This window comes from Aspergillus costaricaensis, assembly GCF_003184835.1.
Source record: "Aspergillus costaricaensis CBS 115574 unplaced genomic scaffold BO79scaffold_1, whole genome shotgun sequence".
NCBI lineage: Eukaryota > Fungi > Ascomycota > Eurotiomycetes > Eurotiales > Aspergillaceae > Aspergillus > Aspergillus costaricensis.
This window is the reverse complement of record NW_020291801.1, coordinates 163,669-188,094: the sequence shown is the minus strand read 5'-3', so window position 1 is coordinate 188,094 and position 24,426 is coordinate 163,669. Positions and strand designations below refer to the sequence as shown.

The following is a 24,426-nucleotide window of genomic DNA, read 5'->3' as shown; positions in this document are numbered from 1 at the left end:
GCCTTTCTCGCCGCCCCTGAGCCCAGCCCATTCCTTGCCCGCTGCTCAGCTCCTTGAAGTTTGGTTATATTTCCACATCTTCGCGGCTGGCCCCGAACAAACAAGAGGTGATCAGTTTAAGTACTGCCAGTGTTTTCCTGAAGTTTACCTATTGTAATTTTTTCGCCTTTGTCACTATTCACGTCTTGTGTGCCCCTATTCATTGATGCCCAGATAGATGTCCTTTGGTAAGCTTCTATTCTCTTTCAGGTTAGGGGCATTCTTCCACTGCTTACTGGTCGCCTCACACCATGGCGACACTACCACTTCTTAGGGGCAAAAGCATCTCGCTAGAGGATGCACTGGCAGATGACGATAATATTCTACATCGCTTAGACTATCCACAAAAGCAGCAGGATTTCTGGTCATATCTAGTTTCCATTAGGGCCGACATCGAAGCTACGGTTGCCTTCCACCTTTCTGCAAGATACTGCCGGGTAGATGAGGAAAGCAACTGGATGTTTGGCAGCTATAACGTTTGTATTCCGGTGTGGATCAACCCCCCATCTGATAAGCGCGTTCTGGTTCGAATACCGTTGCCTTACAAGATCGGTGAAGAGACTAAGCCTGGAAATGTGGATGAAAAGCTGCGATGTGAGACCGCGACTTATATTTGGATTCGTCAGAATTGTCCCAGTGTACCTATTCCTCTACTTCACGGATTTGCCTTCCCTGATGGACAAACTGTAGGTCAGTCGGGGTCCGGTTGCGAGACTTTCGCTAAATTGCAGCCTGTTGCAGTTCGTTGAACCATCTTCTGCACCTTTTCTTACTCGTATCTGTTGGCGGATTAATCGGATGGTACGCTCTTGGCTTGGACTCTCAATCTCATGCCCGTATGTCAGTCTACATCGGGGTGATGCATGGAAGACAGGGTACATGATTATCAGCTACATTGAAAGTGGTCGAATGCTCTCCGATTCATGGGCGGTCATGCTCCAAGATACGGCACGGAGACAGACTCTCTTCAACGATCTCGCAAAGATCACACTGTCATTGAACCGTATTCAGTTGCCTCGAACCGGATCATTAACCATGACAAACGAGGGAGTAATAAGACTTACCAATCGGCCGTTAACCTTACGTCTGCAGACGTTTGAAAACGAGGGGATTCCCACCATCCCACGTGACTCAACCTACGAATCCGTCGAACCATATCTCCTCGATCTCTTACAGTGTCACGATAACCGTATTCACTATCAGCCAAATGCCATCCATGACGTGAAAGATGGTCAAGAGCAATTAGCTGCTCTAACGATGATGCGTGGACTTTTGCCTCGGTTCGTCTCTCGTCAGCACCGCCGTGGTCCCTTTTTATTGACCCTCACCGACCTTCACCCGAGTAATATCTTTGTTGATGAAGAGTGGCATATAACATCTCTTATTGACCTTGAATGGGCGTGTGCCTTCCCCATCGAACTACAAACCCCACCTTACTGGCTTACTGGTCGGCCCATTGATGACATCGAGCATGGCGAGCACCTGCAGATGTTTGAGAAGGTTGTCATTGAGTATATCGATGCTTTCAAGAAACAGGAGATGATTCAAAACTCGCCAATCTCTTATGCACAAGTCTTGAGGGAGTGCTGGAATAGGGGAAGCTTTTGGTATTTCCAAGCTGTGCATAGCCCCAAGGGGCTGCTCCGGGTTTTCAACGAGCATGTTCAAAGAAGATTCTGTGAAGAACACTGCACACAAAGCATATTCGACCGCACAGTCAGTCCATATTGGTGTGTGGACGCTGGGAGCTTGATAGAACAAAAGGTAAAGGAGGAAGAAGACTATAGAGATCGACTGAGAAAGCGATTTGCAAGCTGATCTGACAGTTACAATGGATCTTTAATCGGCGGCTGCGTTATTCTCCCTTAGGCGACAGTAAATGTCAGAATAATAACGTACTGGGATTCCCCGCCTTGTTCCCTTACATCTTAGTCCTTCTTATTACTCTGTCTTCTTCTCTGCGCCTCTTCTCCCGAAGAGACGACCTGCCCAATGGATGGGTTGTTGGCTATACGTTGGGATGGCAACTCTGTTTTCTTGCCTCTTGCTCTCTTAGCCTCTTCACCAGAGGACAGTGACATTTGAATTAGTTGATTCTGTTCGACCCTTTTCTGCTCTGCGGCACTTCCATCAATTTGCTTGCTCATTTTTTCCGAAGAGGCGATGTGTGAAAAAAGCAGTGTGATAGAAGAGGCTTTCTAATTCAAGCTGGAGAGGGATAAGTAGAATGTTGAAGCCAATGGTGGTCTAAATATGGTCACTGGCAGTCTCGCAAAGACAGGATCCACATTCTTGTGTTCAATTAGCGCCTTGATGCAGTCTAACAAGATGTAGGAAACAGGATAGTCTGAGCACAATTTGACTTGTGTTGAGGAAAACAACGTGAGCCTTACATTGTGCATATACTTGCAGCTCATTGCTTAGTAGAATGCGGAGAGCTCGAAACGTTGATATAACAGTGAGCAGCACTGGCACTCCAACCCTGGATTTCCTGGAGGTGGGCAGGGTTCGCTCAACTGTGACAAGCACATCCTCGCCTATTGACCACACCCAATTCAAGGCGAAAAAAAAAACTCCCAACTTAAAATGATTGGCAGTTGGGACTCTCCGGCACAGGATACTAAGCGCCCGGCCGATGGTTAGCGTAAGGGAAGAGATCGATATGCATAAGCGCTTAGTACCGCAAGTGTGAGGGCCTAGTCACCGTAGAGAAAATGACAAAGCGGCTGGCGCTTAAGTTTTCGACTCGTAATTTGCTGGATACTTTAGTGGATTCGGGCGAATACCAGAGAATTTGATATTTTAGTCGATACAGACAGCCTACAGGGCGCTTCCAATCTTACTGTTCAGATTATTGGACCGATATTGTCCACAGATGTTCCGGCTTCCACTTTGTAGTACCCTCACACCCTACTGGCGCTATCACACTTGTTTAGAACGGGTCTGTATCGGCCTTGAGCGGTAGCTGCAGGGGTACTGGTGGCCAGAATTTGTTTATGGGATTGAGCCCTGCGCGTTGTCTCAGCCAAGCGCTAGAGCAGCCAACTAGTCTTGAGTGCTTTTAAATTCTATTCTGATCTAGTACACATCGCTCAATCGCTCACTTGCTTGTACTTTACCATACTAAATAACATGATTAATCCGAGTTGGACCCAATGGGTCTGGACTTATGTACTGTTCTTTCTATAACGTTGACCCTTTCGTCCCGAAACCAGACTGTCGCCTATGAAAGGAATTGGCTTCCCGTCGAATTATCTCTTAAAGTTGCTTGAGATCCTGGGGTCAAACACCTGAGAACAACTGGTTGCGAGGTGTATTTAAAGCTGCAAGCGGAAATGGGGCCAATACATAGGTTTCCCTCTCCTTTCTGTTTCAAGGGCGCAAATCGGTCAAGACAAGTCTTTTCTCCAGTTCCTTCCTCTATCTGTGTGTTACTATTTTCATTTACTGTTCTTATTCTTTGTTGTTATCGTTATCACCCAAATCTAATTAGCTTTTGTTGAGACCAATAAGTCACGCCGTCTGCCCAGTAGCCAGAACTATTTCGTTCGAGTCTACTTGGCCGAAAATAGTGTTGACGAGTTGTGAGCCTCCCTCTAACATAATAATTCGACTTTAAATCGTTTGAGCTTGTTCATTTGAGTGTTTAAACAAATGATGTTATCAATAAATCATTCAAATGTTTTGCACGGAGAGCTATATAGAAAAGCCTTCAGCTAGACGAATATTTAGAAATAGAATCTCCACTCCAGAGCCTGCAGACATGTCAACTTACAGAAAGAATACTATAGTACAGCTAGTCCGGGAGAGCTGTACTGGATATCGGAATTACTATTTTGCCTGTATGTTGGCCAGTGATATTTGGCCCACTTGGCAAATGCTGTTCTGACAATCAACAACGAACGCATGTCCATCTCGTTAGATTTTCGCTGGCAGAACACTAGGAGATGCAATCACAATGCTCGTTATGGTGCTTGGAACGAAAATACAGGTTACTCAACCCAAAGATATCGATGAAACTCAAAGTCCGAATAGAATTGAAATTGTTCGCTTCCTATAAAATGGTAGTGTGAAGCGTGCATTTAGATAATCTTTTTAATCTTGGAGAGTGGGTTAAACACCAGTTGACTTGGCAGGATTCCCTGTCATCCTCCATAGATTCTCCATTGGTCTGAACGGGGCTGTTTAATATCGGCGACCCGCCCTTAGCTTCTACTATCATCGTATTCTCGCCATGAATGCATCTTGCGCCTCGGATGATATGTTTTCCATCTTCGCCTCATGAAAGGTAAGTTTCTAAACAGCCATGTTTCGCTCGTGCTTTTGAGAATGAAATCTCTCAGAAATGCTTGGGATTGACGAGTCAATTGCACCATATGCAAGATTTAAAAGGAAGGAACAAAAAAATCTCTAACTGGAGAATCCGTGAGGGGTAAAGCGGCTAGTCCTCCGAAGCGGATTAGTGATGTCTTAGTGTTGGAAAGGTTTTGCAGAGAGGGTGGGGTTGCGCGGCCGGGAAATTCTCTCGGAAGCAATCAGTTCCTTCCATCTTATCTGATCATCTGATTATCTCTACCCCCCTCCCCCCGGTCCTTTTCTTGAACGTTTTTCAACATCTCAAGAACTCAGAGGGGCCCTACTTACTTCATACTCAGTTCATACATTACCCCCATCGCCAATCGATTACTCGCGTCTTCATGGCCAGCGAAGGCCTTCCGAAGACTTCGGATCTGTCCGATCCCGAGACCCAATACATTTTAGAGGGCAATGCCAGGTTTCGCCGGCTAGGATGGAAGCGCCTCACGGTTATTTCCATAGTGGAGGCAATTGCCCTTGGGAGCTTGGGCCTGCCTTCTGCCTTCGCTACGTTGGGGATGGTTGCCGGTGTCATTCTCACGATTGGTATCGGACTGGTAGCGATGTATGCGGGCTATAACATCGGACAAGTGAAATTAAAGTACCCCGAGGTTGGGCACTACGCAGATGTCGGCCATCTTCTCCTGGGGAATGTGGGAGGCAAAATCTTCGTCGGCAGCTTTGTCGCCCTATTGGTCTTTGTCATTGGGTCTCACTGCTTGACCGGCGCAATTGCGTTCCAGACCATCACTGAAAGCAGCGTGTGTTCGGTGGTCTTCAGTATTGTCTCCGCTGCCATTCTGATGATCCTCGCCATTCCTCCATCCTTTGCCGAGATTGCAATCCTCGGTTATATCGACTTCGCTTCAATTATCTTGGCCATCGGAGTCACGGTGATTGCAACGGGCATTCAAAGTCACAGTTCCACTGGTACCTTCTCCGCTGATCATATCCCGTGGTCTGCGTGGCCCATAGCCGGAATCACTTTCTCGCAAGCAATTGTCGCCGCGAACAACATTGTCTTCGCTTATTCTTTCGCTGGATGCTTGCCTTCCTTCATGGAAGACATGCATACTCCGGAGGATTACATCAAGACCCTCTGGTGGCTAGGAGGCATTCAAATCGTCATCTACACATTGACAGGGTCGCTTATCTACGCTTTTGTGGGCCAGGGCGTGCAATCTCCTGCCCTACTATCAGCCGGACCAGTCATTTCAAGAGTGGTTTTCGGCATAGCTCTTCCAGTCATCTTCATCTCCGGCTCTATTAACGTGACGGTCGTCTGCAGATACATTCACGGAAAGTTCTATCATGACTCAGCCGCCCGCTTTATCAACACCCGAAAGGGCTGGATGACTTGGTTGGGTCTCATATCGCTTGTTACTGTTCTCGCTTGGGTCATTGCCGAGGCTATTCCGATTTTCTCGGAGCTACTGTCCATCATCTCGGCACTCTTTGTTTCCGGACTCTCGTTTTATATTCCTCCCGTGATGTGGTTTGTGCTTTTGAGAGATGGGGCTTGGTATGAGACACACAATTTACGGCCTGCAATGTGTAATTTGGTGGTCTTTATTGTCGGTATGATTGTTTTCGGTTGCGGTACTTATTCGAGTATTGCGGAGCTGGTAAGTGGTTTCTATATGGATATGAAGATCATATGCTGACATCAATGATTATAGGTTAACGAGTTTCGGTCGGGGGAAATAAGTAAACCTTTTACGTGTTAAGAGGTTAAGCTTGTGATGTGAATATGCGTGCAATGTACACTGGGGGACTCATGATGCTATCAAATCAATCTGGCCGGGTACCTATGTTGTCTATTTATTGTGTTGAGAGAAAATAGAATAGATGGTTGAAAGAAAGGCATTGTGTGTATATATTACCTGTCAATATACATCCGCTATATATGTTCCCTTGGGGGGGGGGGGGGGGGGAGGAATTGGCTTTGTAGTTGCCATAAGCTATGTGATTTGATCCCCCACCAAATCAAAGAAAGAGGCATAATACTTTATTCATCAGGATGCCAATAAATAATTGTGCGTATGAGAATAAATGTCGGCCGTTCGGGACTGACAGGTTATCCTGCCCGCGGGAAAGGGAATCCTTGACTCTTTTGTAGGAACATGTTTTGTTTATGGGTGATATCTAACAGGTATCGTCTCTTTTCAAATTTCAGCTGGCTTGGAGGAAACAAATAAAATAACATAACAATAGTGCCAATATTAAGGAAAGCTTGCTTATGCACACCCGGACACAGTTACATGCAATGTGCAGCCTTAGCGATGAGGCATCGAGCGGCTTGGTCAGACACAACCGAAAGAAATCGAAAGAATTGGCAATAGGTATTCCTGATTATTTGGAGTTGTAGCCTGAAATACCAAATGCTCATGGATGCCTAATTCCCTCATGGCTAATGATTTCCTAATTCCAGGTTGTATTGCCTACGGTCGCTCTGTCGGACAATTCGGGCGAATCTCCGACGGGATGGATGGACGTTGAGCAGACAACACAACTTCAGCCTCATGCGCCCCACGAGACATGAGGATAATTCCATTGCCGAGCCAAGCATCCTCACAGTCATAGTTGACGAAGAATCCTACTGGACATGTTTCACCAACGGTCCAGTTAGATGCAAGACTGCTTATGCACTAAGCACGTTGAAGCAGGCATCACCGCGACCCCTGCAGGCAGCATCCATCATTGAAGGCCTCGGTCAGGGTCCAAAGCAAATAGCTGCTTCCTTCCAAGGTGGCAATCGCCTCAAACCCTCCCACTAAATCATGGGGCGTCGGTAAAGGAGAAGTTTCCTCTGCCAGCCAAAATTGACGGATCGAGCCGTCGTATCCGCCCCATCCAAATTAAACGGACCACCAATACGCGCTGGTCCCTGAACGGCCCCCACGAGCTTCTGTATGGGTCTTTTGCCTATTCAGGCACAACTGGATTATGATGGATTGATGCTAACAGAATCAGGGAATTTGTTCTAGAGTCGCATTTTTGAGAGCGATTTTCGGCCAATTCTACCGATCGTGAGCATGTTGTGCCACGAGCATAGTATAAATATGGCCTTCTGACCCCTCGAGGTTTACTTGTATTCCAGGCTCAGATCTCCAGAACACAAGTATCCGCATCATCATCATGATTCCCGCTATCCTGACCGGAGTTTCCATGCTCGCAGGCTCTGCCTACGCTTCGGCCGTGCAACCCGTTCGCGCCACCGGAGGATGCACCAACATCAATTCGTACTCCCCGGAGACTGGAACCACCGGCTACTTCATGCTTGCTGCCACCGACTGCAAGAACGTTACCGCGCCGGATCAGGCTTGCCCTATTGAGGGATTTGGTGATACCAGCGTTGTCTTCCGCACTGCTGGAGAGACTGGTATCCATATGGGATATGTATGCTCATTACCCCAGTTGATCATCAAGTAGTTCGTTACTAGTATTAACGAATGAATTATTAGATCGCCATCGGCTCCGAAAACGACGAGGCCAAGAACCCCATCATCTGCGATGACTCCTCTCCTTCTATCCTCAACGGCCTTGTTGAGACCGGCGTGAGCGGATACAGCTTCCAGCCATTGAACATCAGTTCTATCCCCTATACCGCGCTCTTGATGTGGGGATTGGACGAGCAGGCGTCCGTCCCGGTCGACTTTTACCACCACTATGTAAACGGCACGCAGCAGGACGGCCTGTTTATTGGCGCCAACAATGTCACTACTTGGGCTATCAAGGAGTACTCTGATTCTGGATCGAAGCTGCCGTACTGGTTGTTCCGTCTGTTGGGGCCCGATAGTGAGGATCCTATCACTGGTGCGGCATTGGAGGAGGGGGAGTTGGTTACCTATATTAAGGTTAGGTATTAGTTGGGAGGAATCCAGATCTGTGCCTGCAGAACACGGGTTAATTGTTGGATGGGATTTGAGTTCCCTGCTCTATTAGTGGACAGGAGAGTTACCTCCCGCAGACGGGTCAATCAATATGTTGAACAGACACCCACCAGTTTCTCAATTAGAGTTTGCTTTTCTTTCCCAAAATACTTCTGCCCATGTAGATCAATAGTGGAGCAGACACATCGCATGCGGGATTGCATCACGCATGAACAAGTTCTCGATCTCGTGGTTGACACCTGCGGCAATCGATCGATCGGAGTTCGCATCTACGCCGCGGCGGTTCTTTTCGATCGCTTCACATCGCGATGAGAGGTTGCCTTTTCCTACCTGTCTTCAGGGGATAATCTCGTATGTCGTAGCGATCATTGGATATGTCGCGTCTGCGAATACAAAATGCTGTATAAAGGATGGGTGAAATGCCATGCTACTTAGGGACCTGGCACGGACAAAACATCTCAGTCTCAGCACCAGCCATGGACCACTTCGACGCAACTTCACTGCGCTCCTACCCGTCCACTGTCGCATTGGACAATTTCCCCCCCTCAGATGCGCCTTCGCCATGGCGAACATCTACGTCTTCCGCTTCCATCAGCGAAGAAGAGTCGCGAGAGGTGCGCAGACGACGACCCAGCGAAATCCTTCTCGGATTCCCTCGTCCCCCTAGTCGTGCACATATCACGACAAAAGCTCTGGTCTCGAGGCCATCTGTCAAGACACTTCGTAGGAATTATATGATTCACGAGCTTCCTCTTCTTCACCAGCCGAACCCTTACTATGACGAATCCGACGAGTTCAATCCTGTCTGTGACCCTGGCTTGTCCTATGATCTTATTGCACCACAGCACGATACACAAGAGGCCCCACCACTCCATGCTCTCGAAAAGATCGCTGATCTGGTCTTCTCATCGGAGCATATGCTTACCATTCTGCACAACCCGCGCTATCTAGCGAAATTTCGCGAATTTCTTCTTGAGGAGCGTCCACGCTCTCTCCACAGGTTGATTTACTACTTGACAGCGCGTAAGGCCCTTAAAGCAATCGATTACGCGAACTGCTTGGTGCGATGCTTTGTCGATGACGCTCAACCGAAATCATCTGTGTCTGCATTGTCAGGACAGAAGATCGGAGAAATCACCCACCCGGCGCTGCAGCAGCGGGTACAGGAAGCCTTGAAGATGCTTACTGATGAGGAACTCCCTGCGTTTATTACCTCGCGCTGCATAGGAATTACCAGTCGCGTGGTGGAGGAAAGGGTCAGGGGGACCCTACCCAAGAGGTTCCAGAGAACGGATGACGAGAAGGCACTGGCGGAGGTATTCTGTCTTACAGATCCGTCGAGACGAGATAATCCGATCGTTTTTGCTTCGGAGGGTAGGCAGTCCCCTTTCTGATGAGCCTTTGTTCTTTTGCTGACACCTGTTGGTTTTGGTGGTAGAATTCCATCGCACGACGCAGTATGGCATGGACTATGTGCTTGGACGGAATTGTCGGTTTTTGCAGGGACCGAAGACGAATTCTAATAGTGTGCGGAGGATCAGGGAGGCATTAGAAGCCGGAAGGCATCATTCGGAATTATTTTTGAATTAGTAAGTTTAATTGCGTCCAGTACGCGCACATATGCTGACAATCGAACGGTGTAGCCGTCGCGATGGCTCTCCCTTTATGAATCTTCTGCAGTGCGCTCCACTATGCGACAGCCATGGTAGAGTGCGGTACTTCATCGGGGCTCAGATCGATGTCAGTGGGTTGGTTATGGACGGTGTTCAGATGGAGTCGCTGCGAGATTTGCAAAAGCAGCAGATGAGGGACGGTGTGGAAGTCGCAGAGGCACCGATTGGTATCCAGAGAGACGAGTTCCGTGACTTGAGTGAGCTATTCAGTCCACGCGAGCTGAAGGTCACTCAAGACATCGGAGGAAGTCTTTTCCAACCTATGACTTCCCCGGCATTGCGTAATAGCTTCCGGACAAGGTGGTCTGTTGCTGAAGGTGAGGAATCTGTCGAGGCCGATGGGATAAGAGAGAAAGATACCAAGATGGGGACGGCGTTGGTTGGTGTATATGAGAATGTGAGTGCCTCTCACCTAATGTGTGACAGAGTGCTAACTGTTATAGTATCTTCTTGTCCGTCCATATCCATCACTAAGGATATTGTTCACTTCGCCCTCGCTGCAAATCCCTGGAATACTGCAGTCCTCCTTTCTCTCTAGAATCGGGAGTAGTGCAGCAATTAGGGATGAATTACTGCATGCATTGATGAGTGGTCGGAGCGTCACAGCAAGGATCAAATGGTTGAATAGATTCAATGCACAGGGAAGGGATAGATGGGTTCATTGCACGCCGCTACTGGCGAGTAATGGGGAAGTAGGAGTTTGGATGGTGGTGGTTGTAGATGATGATGAGTGACATTAACCGTCACTACTATGTTCGTGACTTGCACATGAGCACATCATAGTAACAGTGAATATAGAGATAAAAACCATCATGTGCTCATGCAAGCGTTATCCCCATCGATAAATAACATTTGTGACTTTCAGAATTCCTCTCATTCCTCATTCATTCCATAAATCATTTCCGAGACAGTATATCCTCACCGTCTAATGTTATCTACCTAGCCAGCAATCCCTCCACTTCCTCATCCTCTCCCTCACCACCCCTCACCATATCCTCTGAAATCTTCAGTGCCTCTTTTCTTCCCTTCTCTGCATCCACCATCCATACCAGAGGAATAGGCAAGACAATCAACACCGCAATAAAGAAAAACCCACTTCGTACCTGCCCGGTTGCATCGATAAGCACCCCGACGATTGCAGGTCCGATGAACGAGCTCCCCTTGTCTGTCGCAGCGTAAAGTGCATAAAACGCGGCTTCCATACCGGGAGGAATCAACAATCCGAAGAAACTCCGACAATACGAAGACAGCCCACCGGAAACGACTCCATGCACAATGGCAAGGGGATATATTTCCCATGGCTGCTGCAGTCCGATCACGCCCCAGTTTTTGAATAGAGGAATGTATGCAAGCATACCATAAAGCGGGATGAGTTCGAACAATGCAATACAGACCATGATGGTATGGTTGGACTTGAGACCGAAGTACCGGGAGACAATAGGCCACAGGAACGCTCCTGCCATACCGGAAAGTGTTGCGGTGATGGAAAGAAGGGCAACCATGGTTGTGCTCATCTTAAGTTCGGTGCGGGCGAAGAGGATTGCCGTACCGGAGACGGTGGCCATTGCGTCTGAGAGGAGGAACCACGCCACGAGGAAAACAATCACTTCGCGGAGTTTGAGAGCTATTTTAACCGTTTTCCACAGTGATTTCCACGCGAAGGCGACGAGGTGAAGCCAGATGCGCCAGCGGGGTTGGCGGCTGCTTGCGCCCGTTGAAGTAGATTCGAGGGGTGGTCCGGGACGGCTGCGCAGCCAGCGCCGGCTCACCATGGTGAAGCTAAACCACCAGATGCCAACGAGCAGGAGCACAAAGCGCAAAGGAAGCGTGCCAGAGGCCTTGGAAATCGAGGTTTTGGACAGGGTGAAGAGCAGCAGGATGCTGAGTATTTGGACAAACACTGCTGCGCAGTAGCCGAGACCAACGCCCTTGGAGGAGATCTTGGTGGACAACTGCATTTCTGGGGAGGAAGTGCCTGTTGCGCCGCCTAGACCGAGCCCGGTTGGAGGGCGATGGTTTGGTTCGTCCCTATCAAAGGATGTGCGGGCGTGCACGTATTCGGCTTCTGGATCGAGCCGATGCAGTTCAGCGGCGGACTCCTTGTTGCTGTTCTGAATGGAGGGGTCATTGGCGACGAGCACTGGTAGGAAGGAATTCAGTACGACGAAGGACGAGCCGAGACAGACGACTCCAACGACGACTAAAAGCGCACCCAGTACGAATACTGGAGGCGCGACGAAAACGAATAGCATGCTTGTTGCTGATCCGATAAATCCAAATGCGACAAGAAGCGTCTTGCGATTGTTCTCTATACGATTTATCAGCATTGCCTTATACTCCGAATAAGGCAGTGGGTCATACCATAGTCTGCCAGTGCGCTGAATGAGATCAGAGTCAACGCCTGCACCAGAACCGCCAGAGAGAAAGTATACATGGCGAAACTGGCTGTGTTGATCTCCAATCCCATCAGTCCAACCACACACTGCTCATTGGTGTCATCGCGGCGAAACATGGCTGGGGAAGATTCCTTGGGCGCGGAGGGCGAGTCGGGACCGACACACGGCAAATGGCTGCTTTGGAGGAACCCGCGCTCACGGGCCAATTGCTCCAGTGTGAGGGGAAGGAATGAGCCTATACGATATCATTAGCATTGCAAACAGGAGGATGCGTTCAAGAAAGGGATTACACACCTACGCCGCATACCGCGAACACTTCAGCAGCTATACCATAGGCGTACCATCCCCAGATTTCCTGGCGGCTGGTGGGCGTTGTATCCTCGCCGGGATAGCGCGGCGCGCGGGCCTGGCCATCCTCATCCGGAGGAGAGGCCGGCGGAGATGCAAAAGCCATCAGAGGAAACAGGATTGATGAGCAGGGGACCAGAGGAACTTCACAGCAGGTCCATCAAGGGAGAAAACACGATCGAAGTCACATTCGGAGGTCTCGGAGACCTGCGGAGATGAGTCCAACCAGTGTTGTGCTGCTGACTCAGCCAGGCAGTGTGCACAACTCAACACTAATGCACTCTACGTCATGGGGATCCACTTTGGCTGTTCTTATCAGAGCAACTGATCCGATCGATCGATATCGGCTTGGCTTGCCGGCTTCACATCTCTTCATGTGCCCTCACTAGATTCCATGTCAGGCTGGTATGTCCTTGTGCTTGTGCTCATGCCTGACCGTGAAATCTGTCGCCGTTCTGCACATTTCTACACCATAATTGCCTCATTCAGGGCTCTCATGTTCATCCAGTGAATCATTCTCTCACGGCTTTCTAGCCCCTTTCAGACGCGGGGCATTATTTCCTGGGCTTAGAGTATGACTGACAGACGGCTATTAAATTGACCAAAGGTAACACTAGACTGCTGCTGTTTCTATGGAAATGTCACTTAGTCTAGGGCAGCCGGCCACGGGCCGGTTCAGGCGCTTTTCCTCGACTGCGTTGAGCCCTTCTCTGTCAACAACACGTCGAAATTCTTTCTTCCTCTGTTCCTTCTTTTCACCTTCTTCTTCTTCTGCCCTCATCCTCCAAACACATACCATCTCTCTAAGTATTTAATGTCTTGAACACACCCCTTGATCATCCAAACCTTTCCACACGTCCATACCACCTGCTGCAGAGGACCGACACCATGTTCTCGGTTCTCTTCCTCTATTTGCAGCTTTTGCTGTTCAAAATGTTGTACTACGTTAGAGGCCATGACAAGAACCTCATCACCAAGTCCGCCGCTTTTGCTCACTTGCCTGAGCCAAATATGAAGCTCGAGGCTCCTGAGTGCGGGCTGCCCGGATGTAGCCTCCTCGACCATCACACCTACCTTGACATTGAGAAGGGAGGCAGATTTCCCAACCTCCGATGGACTATGCCTCGCTGCGGAGAAGCCAGAGAGTTTGTACTGATTTGCGAAGATCCCGACGTCCCCATCCCGTCTATGGTCTTCGTTCACGGCCTTTTCTTCGAGATTCCACCCACTTGCTTCGTTGCCTACGATGATGACGTTGACATGAATCCCAACATGCCTGGCCGCATCACCTTGGCTGGTTGGAGATACGTTCCTAACCTTCTCGGGTCGTCTTACATCGGTGCCTCGCCCCCCTACGGCCACGGTTATCATCGCTACATTTTCACCATCGTCGCGCTGAGCGAGCCCCTTGACATTGCCCAGCCAGACAAGGCCACCGTCTCAGTCATTAAGGAGGCCATGGCTGGCAAAGTCATCGGATGGGGTGAATGGTTAGGCACCTATCAGCGCACTATGCCTCGCTAACTTGCGTATCTGCTCCTTCGCCAAGTCTTCTTGGTTCGTCTCTTTATGCGAGTACCTACTTTCAACACGTCTTTGATTTACGTCTAGGAAGGATTACAGATAGCTCGTTGGGATGACATCTGGACAGAATGTGGTGGATTGATTGACCTTCCTTAGACTGGTCTTCTTTGGAGTGGTCTTCTTTGAACTGGTCTTCTCGTGACTGGTCTCCGTCTGTTTTCCCTTTTCAATTCTGTTGTCGACTTGACTTTTCTCGCGACTCGTCATCGTGTTGTTTTTTCTTTGCAGTTTATGTTCTCGACTCAATGTTTCTCATGACTGATCACTCGTGTGTTGTTTTACATCATATGCTGCTGGTCTTAGTACCAGTCTAATCATTGATTGAGCTAACGCGTCGGAACCCAATCTAATTTATTAACTTGCTTGATCTCACATAATATATAGGATACACCTCGTCCTCGCCCCTCACTCCTCGTCGTCCTTCACGCCCCTACACGATTCAGTGTTAGCCACAACCACGAGCCCAGAATGTATAAACGACCTACCAGAGTTATCCTCAACTTGCTTCATGAACACTGCGAACCTCCGCATGGTGGCTTCAACCGACGACTCACACGCCCGTAGCGTTGCGGGGCCCGCACATCGTCCCCCTTCAATAGCCTCTTTCCCTAACGACCTGAATATCTTTTGCAGAGTCTCCAACACCTCCAAAATCTTCGTTAAGTTCCTCCCCAGTAGTGTTCTTACAAGCATCACCGACTCCCTTTCATCCAGCTCTATCTGCCCCAACACTGTCTTACTCTTCATACAGATAAATTGCGGCAATGGCTCCTCGAACGCCAACACTGATGGATCAAATAGCATGTTTCCCCTCGTAATATTATATGCTATACAGACGGCTTCAAATAGGGAGAGACATTGCTCCGCCAATGCTGGTATCATCACATATGATGAGTGTGGGCTTTTTCGACAGTTTTGGCATTGGAGTACATCCTTGCCGTGTTTATATACCCTTTGAACGATATCGAGAACCGTGCCGAGTTCAACAACGGGCTGGACAGTCCGGAGCTCCGTAATTATTTGAAGTCCATTAATCGAGCAGGGGCAGTTGGTAGTGGACGGTTCCATTCTGGTGGCGTGCTGGGGCATTTGGTGCCCCGTTGACATTGCTGATGTGGGTTCTCTATTGACGGTAAGTCTTATCATCCTCCAGATGCTGTGTGATGGAGGGCTTGGGATATGACTCAATCTAACTTCATACTTGCCTTCACGTGTCGTTCCATTCAAGTACGACCTCGGTGGGTGTGATTCATGGCAGCCTCACATTTCCGATCAACCTTGAAGGAATTGGCTTTGTTGGTCCAGAATATCTGGACAGCCTGTTCGTCGTGGAACATGTTGTCATTCGACCCGCAGTGGGTTGCACAGATATCGTTGTGACCGGTAGGCTGGTCGACGTATAGCAATTTGGCTTGGATTGAATACGAGAAGTGGACCCTTGCTTTGGCGATAATCTGAAGGCAATACTGATTGTATTCTGATTTAGGAGTTACGGGAGTTCAGAAGCAGGATACGGCCTAGAAAGGTCGTGGAAAATGCAACCAATAGTCGAATCAAAACTAATCACTACAAAGTTTCTAAACTATGAACAGCAGTGCCATCGCCTACACCCTGATCATCCTCTTCATTTGCAACATAACCTCCTCCAACCGCCTCTCAGTCTCCTTAGTCAGAGATACGCGAGCGGACGATTGTTGCGTATAAAGTGTGATTCTTTTGACCGTTGCCAGCAGATCCGATAATTGACTGTACAAGATCTGCAAGATGCAGAAGTACTTGTCACCAGACTGGACGCAGAACTTTCCCACTACCAATGGACATGCATCAATTTGACTCCTGAAATGCAGTCCACCACTCCGGTGCCGTCTGCTCACATTTCCTAGAAGATCCTGCTTGCAATCCGGCAGCATATGCTCATGATACCCGTTGTAAAGCAGTCTTTGTGGATTCCCGGCTTCCCCTGTCGTTATAGCCTCCAGATTTGTCATCAGACTGTCGATATTGACAACGATGACCATGAGTATATCCCTCTTCGTGATGCAGCAGACGCAACATTTGAGAATGGTATCGGATACATTCAGCAGCATACGTTGACAGTGAAGAATATGGTCAATCGACATATACGGCCCCATCCTTACGGCGATCGACATCTGCCTGAACGATTCCTGGATCGTGTACTCGTGACACTGGAATTGATATGCGTGCGGCGCTAGAACGGCTGACACGGGATTTATCTCTCCCGCAGGGAGGCCATATAGGTATGGTCTCTTTGTCATCTTCGCTTGAGCAAATGCAGTAGTTTCGGTGGCTATCTGTCTGGCTGGGAAAGGGTCCATCGTGGAGAATGGCAGCGACCAAGCCAGGGGGTCTTCCTTCAGATATTTCGCCTCTGACGGGGCGTCCATGATACCATGAATTTTCTCCAAGGTCGTGGCTGCGATAAGCGGTGTATCCTGAATAAAGCTTGTCGAGTTGTGCTTCGGATCTACTGGAGAACGACCACCAGTACTTTCAGGCTTGACGCTGCTTACAATCGAATCCAGCAGCAAACCTTCCTGCCCGAGATCGACCGGCGGGTTGGCAATGAACTCTTGCACCCAGCTATCGGAAAATAGATCGAAGCCACTATCCGCGACTATTCCAATTAACATCACACAGCGGTATAATAGCCGACAAGTTAGCGACACTTACACAAAGCTGTGGGAGTAGCCTCATCCAAGTAGCAATCGCCCGGTAAACTTGGAACCGAATCTATCACACCAACAGGGTCCAAAACACTTTGGCTCCCACCTGCCTTGTCCAGTAACAGTAGAGTATCATCCAACACAGTCTCGTGCTCGTCTTCTAGCTTCATCTTCTTCTTTCTGTTATTGTTACTGCTGTTATTGCTGTTACTGTTCTTGGGACCGTTCCGCGCTCGCGACTCTTGCTTCCGAGGCCCGTCCAGAAACTCACGATCCCGACGATAGTCGCTCTCGTCGTCAACATCTTTCTTCTTGGCTGGTCGCCCTAACCGTCGCGATATGCTGTAGACACAGTCGATTTGGTGTTTCTGACACCGACGACAGGCTGGCTTCTCATGGCTGCAACGGATCTTGGCTTGTTGGCAGGCGTTGCAGGTGGAGCGGACTTTAACGCTTTTAGGCAGTGGATGGGGATGCTCGTTCATGTTGAATAGATAGATATATAACCAGTATAGATAAGAAGAACACTGCTATATTACTAGCGTAGTAATAATTCACAGCAATAAGTAAAGCTCTCCTGCATCATCCTCCAGGGGGTTACATACTACTTATATGTTAGTACTATAATAATAGTATGCAGCAGTCAGTACTACTTACTACAACAACTACTACTACTAGTAGCCATACTAGCAAACCCAACCCAACCACACACCACAAATCCCAGCATAGAGGATACTATGAACTAGTTGACCACCACGCCACGCCGAGCCACGCCATGATGCCACGCCCTGCACGCCCTACCACACAGGGACAAGTTCCCACACAGTAAGCAACCCGTTCGAACGGGACGACGGGTGGGTGATTAAGTCGAGGTTACATGGGCGAGAGAAATCTTTTCACGTTCCACACGACCCTTCTGCCACTACCACCTACTAGTCTACTACCCACTTAACCCCTATTTTCTACCGCTAAGGCTGATCCCAAAGAAGACCGTCTCTGTCGTTCTTGTCTCATATGCCCAGAAACTCAGATTTTGAGTTCTGAGTTACTACTACTTGTCCTACCACCCTTCTTGCCCTCCTCCTACATGATGATGATTGGGGAGAGACGTGCTTCCCTCCACCTCCCCCTTACCCCGGATAGCTTGCTTTGTCTGTGTAGGCTGGACTGGACTAAGTGTTGATTGTAGGCTGGTGTAGTGTAGTGTAGTATATGCTTGTCATCAGTTCTGTTCAGCTTTGGTGCTGCTGCTACTACTGCTGCTGATGATTGGAGGGTTCCCAATAAGGTAGGTCTATCCCCCTAGGTTGTGTTCCATGGTGTGGTGCCTATTACGAATATGGTAGATGGTTCGTGCGTGCTGATTCATTCATTCATTTGTTTTTTGTTCAGAAAGTAAGGTTTTACCATACCGCCTTGTTGGGTCGGATTTAGGCTATAGCGCTAGCTGAGTCGGGCCTGGGCCTGGACCTGGATTTCTTCGATGAAGTTGTTACTCATTGCTAGCGTGGTCTCTTTGGGGGAGTCGATAGTTGTAGCAGCAATAGCAGTACTAGTAGTGAAAACAAAAGTACTGCTGCTGCTAACATCACACTCAACCCACCTCATTGAAGTCGTCGTTGTAGCCATATTCATACTCGTAGACGTAGCAACTCCTCCCTCACTCTCACTTCCAGTAGGTAAATCAACCTCATTCCTAACGTAAAACCAATTCCCCGCTACGGGCGTCCCCAGCCCCGCTGCATCGGCAAAGAGTTTCATGTCGAACCCTGCTCGTGCCTCCGCTGTAGGGGGGAATATGTGCTCGAAACATTCTGGGAAGATGTAGTTGGATGGTTGAGTGTACAGGAGGTAGAGGTATCGGTGGTGAGAGTTGGTAGGGGGTTGGGGGCCGATGTAAGGTGCTGATTTTCTGGTGGGGACTTGGGGGTTTGGGAGGAGGATGTTGGTGTTGTTGGGGTATGGGATTAGGTCGGGCTGGTACCAGTGCAGGATGACGGTTGCTGTGGTGTGGTTGTAGAGGACGTCGAGGTCGAGGAAGAGGATGATGTACGTTTGGTGAAGCGGAAGGTGCTGGGTGCTGAGGATTGGGAGGGGCTTCGTGTCTGTTATTGTTGGGTTAGGGGGTGCGTGGGAAGAGGGGAGGTGGTGGGGAGAGGGTATACCGAGTATTTGGAGGGTGTCGCCGGGTTGGATCCATGGGGTGTTGGGGTAGTGGAGATGGAGGGTTTGGGAATAGTGTGGAAGGGGGTCGATGATCTGGGTACTGACTAGAGGGATGAGAAGGGAGATGAGGAGATAATAGTTCATAATGGTCTTTGGAATGGTAGGTACCAGGTGTAGCGGTAGAAAGTGTGCGAGATATCATGTATGTGGGCTTAGATTTGAGACTTTATTATTAATACTATCTCACGGGCTTCAGTGTAACAGAACGGGAAATATTGTCAGCCGGTGATTATTGCAATCGGCTCTCACTGTCACTATTCTGCTACCGGTTTATATCTCTCATCTGCACATCTCCATAACATCCCCTTCACATACACCCACCCTAACAGCGGACACACTACAGCCCCAACCATTCCTCCCACCAACCCGTATGTCCATCCAGTTCCCCAGCGTACCACGGCTGGATGCACTAGTCCTGTTGCTGCTGCTCCTAGAAAGCACCGCACCAGGTTATTCGCCGCCATGGCTGTGGCGGGTGTACTGTAGTACAAATCCACAATCAGAATATTCATGATGTTGTAGGCTGCTGTGATAGAGAAGCTGATGGCGAAGATGAGGACAAGAGCGTGGGAGAGGGTCGGCGTGGCTAGGCTCATGAGCGCGGAGTAGCTTAGAATAGACAAGGCTGCTAGAAGCTATGATATGGTACTCATCAGTCAATAACGTCATCAAGTAATGTCAAGAATGAGGGGTAACACCGTCAATGGGAGACAAATTTGGATTCGGGCCCGCTCAATTGGAAATGCTCCGTGGTGGTGCGCTTGGAGAATCGGAGACCCGAACTGCTCCCGTAGACGCCGATAATTCCAGTCGAGCAGGAGCCCGCTGAAGGTTGTGCTTAAAAGGGATCCCACGCCAGCAGGAACGAAGACTAATCCGATTGCGAAGTCATTCAGATGGTAGGTCTCCTTGAACTGTGATGGGATTCCAGCAGTGACAGCGTAGTAGCTGGCAAAGAGAAGGCCGTTGGACAGTAAGACGAGCCCGGTTGGGCGGTGCGAAAGAAGACGCAACGTTGTTAGTGGATTAGGAAGGGCAATCCTCGAAGATTTCTGGCCCGGGGTACTGGTAGTCGCGGGTGCTGGATTGCGCCAATGTCTGTACCAAGCCAGGCCAGACTGGTTCCAGCTGTATGGTGAAATGGAGCCATCACCTACGATCTTGCGACATGTTTCCGGGAAGAAGATGAGGAGGGGGGCAAAGAATACCCCAGATATTATTGCAAGAAACCAGAAAATGGCCTGCCAACCCAGGTACTGACTTAGGATCCCCCCAACCAGGGGTCCAACAGACGGCGCAAGGATGATCCCTAGAGACGTGATTCCCATATATGTACCGCGCTCAGCGGATGTTATCACGTCTGCAGCCACAGCAGAAGCGAGCGCGACGGTGCCGCTGCTACCGCAGCTCTGGATGGCGCGAAGGATCAGCAGTGCCGGGTAGCTGTGCTGCAAGGCGAGCGCGATATTACCTGTGATATAGACGGCAAAACAAAGGATATATGCTGGTCGACGGCCGGCTTGGTCGGCGAAGGATCCCATAAAGGCCGGGGCGAGACCTTGACATAGCTGTTCGGTCAGTGCAGCCAACTGCTGATGAAAAATTTCACACGTACCATGTATGTTGTGATTGTCAAGTTAATCTGCGAGCTAGTGACATGTAAGTCTGCAGCAATGGAGTTCAGAGCTGGATAGTAGATGTTAGCGGAAAGTGGTGAGAAACTGGACGCAAGCGCGGCGGTTAGGATGATGAGCCGTTTCTGGCCAGGTGTAAAAATCGAGTATGGCTTCTTCGCGGGCTGTTCAGCCAGCAGGGGTGTGCCTTCGGTGGCAGGCTGGTTCGCTGCCACCAGAGTCGCTTGATCTTGCTGATTGTTTGACATGATCTTCAACTCTATGCCCGAAATCGGAGGATTTCAGTTGTCCCAGCCAAGATTATCTTACTTCTAGACGAATACTGCATGCTCGTGAAAATCATGATTTGCTCTATCACCTAGTGTGACAACTGACGTATATACCATTCAACCATACTTACAATTTCGGCAATAGTCTTTCCTCTGCCTCCCCTGTGTAGATGTGTGATGGCCGCAACAACTTGCCGCGTGTCACTGTAGGTTGTTAGAAAGTCCCGATATATCCTACCGTCGCATCACGGCTTACGCATGTACTCCCGCCAATGCGCCATAATTCCCATGATCCGCTGGGCCAACATAGCCGCTGGGATGATCTCCGGGTCGAAGCCACTACACGTGTCAGCAGCGGGTCCAATCGAGCAAGGCTTTCCTTCGGGCGCCGTACATGGCTGTAAAGATGAAATGTCCGTAGAAGTCACCGTTCACGTACAGCTCCCGCTCTGTGAAGTAGGCATCATTCGAACAAGCTCTCTCAATCCGCTCGGCTAGTTTAAAAAGCTTGTCTGCAGACATATCCAGATCCTTCAATATGGATCGGATTGGCGGCACTCGCGGATCGATGCCTTTGTACGAGCGATGGCCATACCCAAACACCTTCACGTGTCCCTGCTTCACGTTGTGAATATAACCTGGTATATTCTCGGCCTCGCCAATATCCCTCAAGGTTCTCTTGGCGGATTCCGTGGCGCCGAAATGCAGCGGCCCCCACGCCGACCCTATGGCCGTGATCAAGCAGGAGATAGGATCCGTCAAGGATGATGATGTGGCCAGAGCAGAGAAGACTGTCAATGCCATTCCGTGGTCCGAGTTGAGGATAGAAAACCGCCGGAAGCAAGACAGCTTGACACGATCGGGACAACCTGTCCTCGAGTCCACAAGTCCCGCCATCACAAAAAAATTTTCATAGTATGACCTTCCCCTAGATGGCGGCGTAAATCGTAGACCCTTCCGATGACTATTCACAAGGCCAAATACCACAGCGTAGGCAGCCACAGTTCGGATTATTGCACGGTCGGTATCCTCCGGATTATTCCGATACATGTTAGCATCATGCGATGCCGGGATCATGTCAGGGTGACTAGCTAGACAAGCCGAAAGGCCAGCAACAATGAGCGGCAGCGGCGACGAGGTGCCTCTAGACAGACACTTCATCAGCGATGGCAGACGCAGATCCAATTTACTTACGGAAGGCTCCAGATCGTTCTCTGCACATCATCTGGCACGGCTAGCATGGCCTCTGTCAATTTGTGGCTGAGATTATTCCTCTGCGGCACTGTCGGATAAGATCCCCAGACAAGGAGATGCAGTACGTCCTCGAAATCGCTTTGCCAAAGTTGCTCCAAGCTGTAGCCGCGGAAAAGAAGCAAACTCCTCTCATGATCCCTAGAACAGTCAGGTCGTTCCGTCACTGCAGTGGAACTCGTACGAGAAGCTTATGGCCGTCTCCACAACAGTAGTATTTCTCAACCCAGGGTCATGTACCCTGAGGCCACCAGCGACCTGATCTGCACGGTCGGCTCCCGTTCCTGGGCCTTTGATTCTTTTGAAGTCCACGGCCGAGACGGCATTTCTCCGGATTGGGATCTCATATTGCACATCGGTGCGCGAGTCTTTGACATAAAGTATTCCGGAGGACATTGAATTGACGATGCTCCGTAGCGGGCTCGCTAGTCGAGTTCTGTGGCATAGATGCCCCGCCATGTTGGCGAAACTATTATCTTAAGAACGCCTGGGACCATGGCATAATTTCCCGGTGGTTAGCAAATGCCCGCAATAACAGATTGTCTCGGGTTTCCAAGATTCCGACAGTGTTGCTTCCCAAGTATTGACCGTCATCAATGTTCCAGTCGTCCGTTGCAGCTTACTCGGCTTCTTGCGGAGTAAATTTCTCGCGTGTATGGCAGTTAGCCATAGTGGTACTATGCCTTATTCCGTCGTGGCACGCCATTCTTTAAGGGCACTTAAACATCGATTCTCAACGCTGGTGGCCAGGTCTCACTCTTTACAGGCTTCTTAGCGAGCGGGACTGGTTGGTTAAAGGGTGTGACATTCCAAGAAACGGAAGTGAATTCGATGAATATAGAATTGTTTCAATATTAACTACATTGCATAATATTCGTCATATCATAGCATGTTTTGTGAACCCTCCATTCGGTGCTTGCTTACTCGGGCATATTCTTGAAAGGCTTCTCCAAGTGCTCCTGGCAAAAAGGAAGCTTGCTAACAGTCCAAATCTCGGTATCCTGGAAGAGAAATTTGAATCAGTAAGGGGGCTATTACACGGGATCGCAGAACATACGGGCTTGAGATTTTTCTTGATTTCTGTGTCAAAAGTGCCAGCTTTCAGGGCGATGATTTCTGGGGCCGCGTCGGGATCGTGCGCGATGGGTGAGCCACAATCCGAACAGAAGAGACGGTGCACCGCATGGCCGGAGGATCCCGTTCCAGACCACTTCTTGATGGGTCCCTTGACCGTCAATTTGTCCTTGGGGACAACGGCAACTAGAGCTGTTGGGAAGGTCAGTAACCATGGAACGGCCTTGCTTAGTTCGAACTGGGGGTGGGTGGGAGCCAAGGAGAACACCTACAGTAGGTTGACCCGCTTTGACGCTGGCAGTCGTCACAATGATCGTACCCCACGATGAGGGGTGCGTCGACGTCCACAGTGTAAGTGACAGCCTTGCACAGGCAGTGGCCGGATAAAGGCATTCTAGCAATAATTGGATGGAGAATTTGGGAGGGGTGTTGGAGAATGCTGATTGGAGAGAAGGAGAGACTGAAGGCGACCAAGGTGCTCACGAGATGAGGACCCTCGAGAAAAGTGGAAGACGAGGCGACGTATTTATAGCTGACATCTTGCCCATCCGCGAGGTTGAGAAGATTATCACCCAAGGATCCGGATGGGCGATGGGGTGGAAGAAAGCCGTTCTCGTTGACGACATGGCTGGATGGGCTGGAATTGGCGTTGGCCGCGACCGTCTGAGAAAACAACAATTTGTCATGCCCTAAAGAGGGGCGCCCCTTTGCGTCACGGGACAACCTCTCTGCTTCGTTCCTTCTGTTCTCCCTTCTCCAATTTTCTCCACTTCTCGTCCCTCGATGCGATGCACGGTTGCTTTCCTTTCCTTTCTTTGTTACGCCTCAAAAAGAAACTTCTGCTCTAGTCCCCTTGCTCACTTCTCGGACTCCATTTCCAGCGGGTGGATCTCTCTCTCTCCCTCCCTCTCTCAGAGCAGGTTTCGCAACAGCCGCGGTAGTTACGGAGTTACGCCGGAATCCAATCACTCCCTCACTGCACTGCCCTGGACTCTCACC

At 49.5% G+C, this 24,426-nt stretch overlaps 10 protein-coding genes across 10 annotated transcripts; 5 read left to right on the top strand and 5 right to left on the bottom strand.

The window, feature by feature from the left end:
- Positions 1-290: 290 nt before the first annotated feature.
- Positions 291-1,887, top strand: BO79DRAFT_241647 (uncharacterized protein; the record flags this gene model as incomplete). Its single annotated transcript, XM_025685143.1, has 2 exons — positions 291-729; positions 914-1,887. The coding sequence occupies 2 exons, from the start codon at positions 291-293 to the stop codon at positions 1,855-1,857; spliced, it is 1,383 nt and encodes a 460-aa protein (XP_025544900.1). The 3' UTR covers positions 1,858-1,887.
- Positions 1,888-4,719: 2,832 nt separating this feature from the next.
- On the top strand, positions 4,720-6,198 carry BO79DRAFT_260976 (uncharacterized protein). The gene is made up of 2 exons (XM_025686439.1): positions 4,720-6,020; positions 6,075-6,198. The coding sequence occupies exons 1-2, from the start codon at positions 4,737-4,739 to the stop codon at positions 6,120-6,122; spliced, it is 1,332 nt and encodes a 443-aa protein (XP_025544899.1). The 5' UTR covers positions 4,720-4,736; the 3' UTR covers positions 6,123-6,198.
- A 1,307-nt stretch (positions 6,199-7,505) lies between these two features.
- Positions 7,506-8,379, top strand: BO79DRAFT_283499 (uncharacterized protein). The gene is made up of 2 exons (XM_025688150.1): positions 7,506-7,794; positions 7,860-8,379. The coding sequence occupies exons 1-2, from the start codon at positions 7,534-7,536 to the stop codon at positions 8,262-8,264; spliced, it is 666 nt and encodes a 221-aa protein (XP_025544898.1). The 5' UTR covers positions 7,506-7,533; the 3' UTR covers positions 8,265-8,379.
- Positions 8,380-8,764: 385 nt separating this feature from the next.
- Positions 8,765-10,695, top strand: BO79DRAFT_260970 (white collar; the record flags this gene model as incomplete). Its single annotated transcript, XM_025686438.1, has 4 exons — positions 8,765-9,662; positions 9,727-9,877; positions 9,932-10,358; positions 10,405-10,695. The coding sequence occupies 4 exons, from the start codon at positions 8,765-8,767 to the stop codon at positions 10,693-10,695; spliced, it is 1,767 nt and encodes a 588-aa protein (XP_025544897.1).
- Positions 10,696-10,733: 38 nt separating this feature from the next.
- On the bottom strand, positions 10,734-12,856 carry BO79DRAFT_283498 (MFS transporter). The gene is made up of 3 exons (XM_025688149.1): positions 12,652-12,856; positions 12,323-12,592; positions 10,734-12,269 (listed from the first exon to the last, which is right to left on the bottom strand). The coding sequence occupies exons 1-3, from the start codon at positions 12,809-12,811 to the stop codon at positions 10,897-10,899; spliced, it is 1,803 nt and encodes a 600-aa protein (XP_025544896.1). The 5' UTR covers positions 12,812-12,856; the 3' UTR covers positions 10,734-10,896.
- Positions 12,857-13,593: 737 nt separating this feature from the next.
- Positions 13,594-14,229, top strand: BO79DRAFT_184321 (YbhB/YbcL family Raf kinase inhibitor-like protein; the record flags this gene model as incomplete). The annotated part of the gene is made up of 1 exon (XM_025680317.1): positions 13,594-14,229. One exon carries the CDS (start codon positions 13,594-13,596, stop codon positions 14,227-14,229), a length of 636 nt encoding a protein of 211 aa, XP_025544895.1.
- A 465-nt stretch (positions 14,230-14,694) lies between these two features.
- On the bottom strand, positions 14,695-15,357 carry BO79DRAFT_134908 (uncharacterized protein; the record flags this gene model as incomplete). The annotated part of the gene is made up of 1 exon (XM_025678038.1): positions 14,695-15,357. The coding sequence occupies one exon, from the start codon at positions 15,355-15,357 to the stop codon at positions 14,695-14,697; it is 663 nt and encodes a 220-aa protein (XP_025544894.1).
- Positions 15,358-15,893: 536 nt separating this feature from the next.
- Positions 15,894-17,458, bottom strand: BO79DRAFT_162556 (Zn(II)2Cys6 transcription factor domain-containing protein; the record flags this gene model as incomplete). Its single annotated transcript, XM_025679074.1, has 2 exons — positions 15,894-16,924; positions 16,981-17,458. 2 exons carry the CDS (start codon positions 17,456-17,458, stop codon positions 15,894-15,896), a joined length of 1,509 nt encoding a protein of 502 aa, XP_025544893.1.
- Positions 17,459-18,416: 958 nt separating this feature from the next.
- On the bottom strand, positions 18,417-22,749 carry BO79DRAFT_223148 (putative citrate synthase; the record flags this gene model as incomplete). Its single annotated transcript, XM_025683590.1, has 12 exons — positions 18,417-19,078; positions 19,139-19,289; positions 19,562-19,834; positions 19,898-20,280; positions 20,461-20,767; positions 20,815-21,062; positions 21,143-21,144; positions 21,234-21,306; positions 21,359-21,441; positions 21,497-22,246; positions 22,297-22,494; positions 22,538-22,749. 12 exons carry the CDS (start codon positions 22,747-22,749, stop codon positions 18,417-18,419), a joined length of 3,342 nt encoding a protein of 1,113 aa, XP_025544892.1.
- Positions 22,750-23,186: 437 nt separating this feature from the next.
- BO79DRAFT_233912 (GFA family protein) lies at positions 23,187-24,302 on the bottom strand (the record flags this gene model as incomplete). Its single annotated transcript, XM_025684317.1, has 5 exons — positions 23,187-23,354; positions 23,411-23,619; positions 23,700-24,116; positions 24,152-24,231; positions 24,289-24,302. The coding sequence occupies 5 exons, from the start codon at positions 24,300-24,302 to the stop codon at positions 23,274-23,276; spliced, it is 801 nt and encodes a 266-aa protein (XP_025544891.1). The 3' UTR covers positions 23,187-23,273.
- Positions 24,303-24,426: the final 124 nt, after the last annotated feature.

Excerpts from the sequence above, each read along its gene's own strand:
- BO79DRAFT_283499 (XM_025688150.1), top strand. The coding sequence starts at position 7,534 with ATGATTCCCGCTATCCTGACCGGAGTTTCCATGCTCGCAGGCTCTGCC. Across the intron at positions 7,795-7,859 it reads CTGGTATCCATATGGGATAT|ATCGCCATCGGCTCCGAAAA; the intron begins GTATGCTCATTA and ends ATGAATTATTAG.
- BO79DRAFT_283498 (XM_025688149.1), bottom strand. The coding sequence starts at position 12,811 with ATGGCTTTTGCATCTCCGCCGGCCTCTCCTCCGGATGAGGATGGCCAG. Across the intron at positions 12,593-12,651 it reads GTTCGCGGTATGCGGCGTAG|GCTCATTCCTTCCCCTCACA; the intron begins GTGTGTAATCCC and ends GATATCGTATAG. Across the intron at positions 12,270-12,322 it reads CAGCGCACTGGCAGACTATG|AGAACAATCGCAAGACGCTT; the intron begins GTATGACCCACT and ends TAAATCGTATAG.
- BO79DRAFT_260976 (XM_025686439.1), top strand. The coding sequence starts at position 4,737 with ATGGCCAGCGAAGGCCTTCCGAAGACTTCGGATCTGTCCGATCCCGAG. Across the intron at positions 6,021-6,074 it reads ATTCGAGTATTGCGGAGCTG|GTTAACGAGTTTCGGTCGGG; the intron begins GTAAGTGGTTTC and ends CAATGATTATAG.